The sequence below is a fragment of the Wolffia australiana genome, chromosome 6 (genome assembly GCF_029677425.1).
Source record: "Wolffia australiana isolate 7733 chromosome 6, ASM2967742v1".
Classification (NCBI taxonomy): Eukaryota; Viridiplantae; Streptophyta; class Magnoliopsida; order Alismatales; family Araceae; genus Wolffia; species Wolffia australiana.
In genome coordinates this window covers 19,756,226-19,762,500 of record NC_135840.1, presented here as the reverse complement: position 1 = coordinate 19,762,500, position 6,275 = coordinate 19,756,226, and the positions used below count along the sequence as shown (strand labels likewise).

General features: G+C 46.6%; 1 protein-coding gene across 1 annotated transcript in view; it reads right to left on the bottom strand.

The window, feature by feature from the left end:
• LOC144704121 (G-type lectin S-receptor-like serine/threonine-protein kinase B120) overlaps positions 1-5,612 on the bottom strand; it is a 6,305-nt gene extending 693 nt beyond the window's left edge. The window contains exons 1-6 of the mRNA XM_078576369.1: positions 4,261-5,612; positions 3,477-3,590; positions 2,109-2,335; positions 820-1,030; positions 496-733; positions 1-50 (exon numbers count right to left, since the gene is read on the bottom strand). The exon at positions 1-50 is cut by the window's left edge and continues 98 nt beyond it. Of these exons, the coding sequence (XP_078432495.1) occupies positions 1-50; positions 496-733; positions 820-1,030; positions 2,109-2,335; positions 3,477-3,590; positions 4,261-5,467 (2,047 nt within the window). The 5' untranslated portion in view covers positions 5,468-5,612. The remainder of the gene's footprint in view (positions 51-495; positions 734-819; positions 1,031-2,108; positions 2,336-3,476; positions 3,591-4,260) is intronic.
• Positions 5,613-6,275: the final 663 nt, after the last annotated feature.

Below are 6,275 nucleotides of genomic sequence, written 5' to 3'. Positions count from 1 at the left end.
ACTTGATCGAGAAGAGCCCTTCCATGGCGTACTCCGGCGACATGTACCCGCTGTTTGGCCATACGAAAGCGGTGAAAACCTCAGCCGACGATTTCCATGCAAAATCGCAGAGAAGGAGGATGATGGTGAAAAGAACAAGAAGAGGATGATGATGATTAGCAGAAGAAGAAGAAGAAGAAGAATGATATGATGATAATGATGATTAAAAGAATAAGAAGAAGTAGAGTGACGATGATGATGATGATAATTAAAAGAAGAAGAAGTAGAGTGACGGTGATGATGATGAGTAAAAGAAGTAGAGTGACGATGATGATGACGATTTAAAGAAGAAGAAGAAGAAGAAGTAGAGTGACGATGATGATGATGATGATGATGATAGTGGTGGTGGTTAACAGAAGAAAAAGAAGAAGAATGATGATGATGATGATTAGAAGAAGAATGATGATGATAACGATGATGACGATGACGATGATGATAACGATTAGAAGGACTCACAATGTGCCCACGACCCGGAGCGTATTGGCCTGGTTCTGGTTACCGCCGAAGATCCTCGCCATTCCAAAATCGGAGATTTTAGGGTTCATCTCCTCGTCCAAAAGAATATTGCTCGCCTTTAGATCTCTGTGGATTATTCTCAACCGTGAGTCTCTATGGAGGTAGAGTAGCCCCCGCGCGATGCCTTCGATAATTCCAAATCGCATCTTCCAGTCCAGCTGAGGAGCCGCCGAAGGATCTGTTCTTCACCATCTAACGTTCAGCTCGATAATCTATGAGAAGAAGAGAAAAAACCCTAAATTTTGTCGATTGTTCGGGACTGACCGAAGATGAAGGAGTCCAAGCTCCTGTTGGGGAGATACTCATAGATGACGATCTTCTCGTCTCCTTGCACGCAGCACCCGAGCAGGCGAACAAGATTCCTGTGTTGAAGCTTGGCGATCAGCCTCACCTCGTTCTTGAACTCTTCGCCTCCTTGCCCAGATGACTCTGAAAGCCTTTTCACTGCCACTTCTCTTCCGTCCGGTAGCTTCCCCTGCAAAGACCGCTTTGATGTTGTCTCTCTTTCGTCTAGACATGGATAGATGGATAAATTAATGTAAAGATGGACAGATGGATGGATGAATTGGTGGATTGATAGAAAGATGGACAGATGGATGGATGAATTGATGAATTGGTGGATTGGTGGATTGATAGAAAGATGGACAGATGGACAGATGAATAGATGAATTGGTGGACTGGTGGATTGGTGGATTGGTGGATTGATAGAAAGATGGACAGATGGATGGATCAATAGATGAATTGGTGGATTGGGGGATTGGTGGATTGATAGAAAGATGAACAGATGGATGGATGAATAGATGAATTGGTGGATTGGTGGATTGAAGAAAGATGAACAGATGGATGGATGAATTGGTGGATTAGTGGATTGGTAGAAAGATGGACAGATGGAGGGATGAATTGGTGGATTGATAGAAAGATGGACAGATGGATGGATGAATCGATGAATTGGTGGATTGATAGAAAGATGGACAGATGGATGGATGAATCGATGAATTGGTGGATTGATAGAAAGATGGACAGATGGATGGATGAATCGGTGGATTGATAGAAAGATGGACAGATGGATAGATGAATCGGTGGATTGATAGAAAGATAGACAGATTAATGGATGAATTGATGAATTGGTGGATAGATAGAAAGATAGACAGATGGATGGATGAATTGATGAATAGATGGATAAATAGAAAGATGGATAGATAATTGGTGGATAGATAGGTAGGTAGATAGATGAGTAAGTTGCAGAAAGATAGATAGATGAATGAATAGATATGTAGATACTCTGCTGGAGAGAGAGAGAGAGGGAAAATGGAGAAGAGAGAGAGAGAGATAGATAGATGGAGAGTAGAGAGAAAGGTATATAGAGAAAAGGAGAGTTGGATACGGGGGAGAGAGAGAGATATAGATTCTATATTAGCGAGAGAGAGAAAATGGAAAAGAGAGAGAAAGAGAGAGAGAGAGAGAGAGAGAGAGAGAGAGAGATGGAAAGAAACACTGATAGATCGACAGATATAGATGGATATTTATACATTAAGAGAGAGAGAGAGATAAACCTTGTAGACAAGTCCAAACCCGCCTTCACCGAGCTTGTTCTCTTTGGAGAAATCGGCGGTGGCCTTGGAGATGCATTGGAAGGTGAATAAAGGGAGCTCAGCGCTCTTCCCACCGCTTGGGCTGTCCATTTCGAATACGGCGTTGCTTCCGGTCTCCGTATCTGTCTTCCTATCGCTCAACAACCGCGGCCGCCGCATCCCTCTCTTCCAACTCTTTCTCCACCATTCTGTAGAGACAACAGTAATTACTCAGTAAGAGAGAGAAATGAGCAAATGCATAGAGAAATAGGGAAGTTGGTAGATAGATAGGAAAAGAAAGACAAAGTGAGAGGTAGGATGATAGATTGGGAGAGAGAGAGAGAGAGGCAGAAAAGGAGAGAGATAGAAAGATAGATAGGGAGAGAGAGAGAGAGAGGAGAGTAGTAGATGGATAGAAAAAGACAGAGAGAGAGTGGTAGATAAAAAATACTGAGAGATAGGAAGATAGGTAGATAGAGAAAGAGAGTGAGAGAGAGATAGGGAGAAAGAGGTTAGTAGAGAAAGAGAGTGAGTGACAGAGAGAGAGAGAGAAAGGTGGATAGACAGAGAGAGAGAAGAAGATAGAGAAAGAGAGTTAGTGAGAGAGAGAGAAAAAAAGGAGGATAGACAAAGAGAGAGAGAGAGAGAGAGAGAGAGAGAGAGAAAGATAGGGAGATAGAAAGAGAGGTATATAAAGAGAGTGAGAGAGAGGTAGACGGGGAAAGATGGTATAAGAAAGGGGGAAAACAGAGGTAAATAGATAAAGATAATGAGGGTAAGAGAGATAGCTGGAGAGAGAGTGAGAGATAAAGAAACATGTTAAACTTGAAGGAGAGAGATAAAGAGGGGAAGCTCGGAAGGAGAAGAGAAAGAAAGATGTATATTGAGAAAGAAAAAGAGAGGTAGGTAAAAAAAAAAGTGGGAGAGCGTGTGAGATAGACAGAGGTAGATAGAGAAAGAGAGAGCGTGTTTCTGAGAGAGGGAGGGAGAGGAAGGTTTATAAAGAAAGTGAGAGAGAAAACGGGATAGATAGAGAAAGAGAGTGGCAGAAAGAAAGAAAGAAAAACGTAGATAGTGAAAGAAAGAAAAAGAGAAAGAAAGCATATTGAGAAAAAGAGAGATAAATCAAGAGAGAGAGAGAGAGCAGAAAGAGAAAAATATTGAGAGAGAGGGAAAAAGAAAGGGAGAGAGAGAGAGAAAAAGAGAAAAAAAGGGATAAATAGGGAAAGAGAGTTACAGAGAGAAAGAAAAAGTAGATCGAGAGAGAGAGAGAGAGAGAGAGAGAGAGAGAGAGTCGATTGAAGGAGAGAGATCTAGAGAGGCTGTGGGGCTATAATAAATTACAATTACCTTTGACTCTTGTTCGCTGGTACCACGAGAGGCCGAGCAAGAGCAATAACACGACACCGACCGCTACAGAAACGCAGAGGACGACGATCCATCTCCTATCCCGAGCCTCTGCCGCTGTCACAACCCATCTCTCCATTCAATATTCCTCAACTCCCAAATCTCTTATTCCGTCCCGTAAAAAATATAGAAAAATGCACACGAAGAAGAAGAAGAAGAACTATGATGCTGATGATGAGGATGATTAGAAGAAGAGGAATGATAATGATGATGACGCTGTCGATGATTAGATGATGATGAAGAAGAAGAAGAATGATGACGACGACGATGATGATGATTATGATGATTTAAGGAAGAAGAAGAAGATGAATGATGATGATGACGATACTGACGATAATTAGATGAAGGGAGAAGAAGAAGAATGATGGCGATAATGATGATAATTAGATGAAGAAGAAGACGAAGAAGAAGAAGAGGAACGCTGATGATGATTATGATGATGATTAGAAGAAGAAATAAGAAGAGTCAGAAGAAGAAGAAAACGACACACGGAGATCCGAGGCGGCGACCCTGAAGGGAGAAGAAGAAGAATGATTATGATAATTGGATGAAGGGAGAAGAAGAAGAATGATGACGATAACGATGATAATAGGATGAAGGAAGAAGAAGAAAAATGATGACGATAATAATGATAATTAGATGAAGAAGAAGAACAATGATGATGATGATGATTAGAAGAAGAAATAAGAAGAATCAGAAGAAGAAGAAGAAGAAGAAAACGACTCACGGAGATCCGAGGCGGCGACCCTGACATGGATGCTGTACGTGCTGCCGGCGAGCTCGTACAAGTCCACAAGCGGCTCGAACCAGAGATAACACCCGATCTGGCTCGTGTAGGCGAAGGCCCAGCACGAACAGTTTCCCCTACACGCCATCTCGCAGGCCTCCTTCCCCGCCGCGTTCGTCTCCCACCTCGACTTATCCGGCAAATTCACTCCCCCCACCTCCACAAACCCGCTCTCCTCCCCTCCACAGCCCAGCTCCGCCCTCCTCCGACACCCCCCTCCTTCCCTCGCCTCGAACCCCCTCAAACACTCGCAAACCCCGCCCTTCCCGCACACCGCGTTATCCCCGCACCTGTTATAAAACTCGCAATCCCCCCCCGGGAACGTGAACGCCGTCATCCACCTCCCCGTTCCCCTCACCTTCTGCGAGACGCTCAGCACGCCCTCGCTGCGCAGCACGAAACGGAACAGCGACCCGTTGAACTCCGCAAAGGTCAAGGACATCACCCCGCCTTCGTTATACGTCAGGCTGAAGCCGTAGTAGCTGAGCGGCCGCACGGCGATGGAGATGAACGCGCGCCCGTTCCACTGCCCGGACCGCCAGTGCGGCTTCATCTCCGGTCCGCGCCAGATGAACACCTGCCCGGACCCGAGCGGGTCGAGCCCGGCTCGGAACTCCCCCTCCGACGGGTCGGCCGGGGTCCGCCACGACCGCAGCAGAAGGCTCCGCCCGGCGCGGACGTCGGCCGTGAGCTTCATCCCCGCCACGAACGTGTCGGTCGGCGCGTCGAACCAGCTCCAGAGCGGGTTCTCCCCCGAGCCGGCGGTCAAGACCAGGTTGCCCGTGTTGAGCAAGCGGACTGTGGAGTTGCCCGACGCGGTAGAGCTGGCGTTGGTCACGCGGTAAGCCACGGCGGAGAGGATAACGAGATTGCCGTCGTCGGAGAAGGTCAGAGCCGGGCTCGGACCGGAGATGGGTTGATCCCGGTTCGCGACCCAGATCACGTCCGTGTTGGGCAGCCCGTAGTACCATATCCCCACGTACTTGGCCGAGGAAGAATTGGGGGAGAAGAAGCCGAGCTCGAAGACCAGGTTCTCTGAGATTAGCGTTTCCCCTTCTCTCAGCGCTTCCCCCTGTCTCAGCACGTCCCTCGCGTCGCAGACCACGCCCAAGTAGAGCACGAAGAAGAAGAAGAAGTAATTGTTCATCTCTGATTGTGCTCTGTTCTTCGACTTCGCTTTGCTCGGGAGAGGTTTGGCATTGAGATTTGCAGGCCTATCCTGGCCTGTTTGCGAGTTCTTTCTTGACTCTTCAATGGTCGATAGTTCTAGATGCCTTTCCGGGTCCGGCGACTCGATCTTGGTCAGGGCTGCTGTAGATTACTTGTTTGACATCTCTTCTTGATTTTTGGATCTTCCGTTTTTGGTCCTGGATTGATGCGCAAGAAGCCTGGTAATCTTGTAGATTGGAGTGGGTATGGCTGTCTTTTGGGCGAGCCACTAAGGTGGGATATTTTAGGCGGCTTTAGTCGCTATAATGCTGGTGTCTATGCCTCCATGGTGGACCAAGAGAGGAGAGGACCTGCCGCTTATGTCTCTTTCTTTCTGTATTTTATTTTATGATAGATAATTGGGTAGAAGAAAAGGTCCTGAAGGTGGGAGGAAAGAAAGGGGCTTACTTTTGGATTGACGGGGAGATATGAGAGCCTCAGATTGGTAGGTATAAGTTATAACTTATAAGTAGCAGTATGAGTCTCAGGGAAGATAGGTTAGCACTCTGACGTCAGGAAGCCTCTTGGACCGACTGCACAGCTGTTTTCTCTCTCTCTCTCCTCTCTCTCTCTCCTCTCTCTCTCCTCTCTCTCTCTCTCCTCTCTCTCTCCATCCTCTCTCTCTCTTCTCTCTCTCTCTCCATCCTCTCTCTCTCTTCTCTCTCTCTCCATCCTCTCTCTCTCTTCTCTCTCTCTCCCTCCTCTCTCTCTCTCTTCTCTCTCTCTCCATCCTCTCTCTCTCTCTC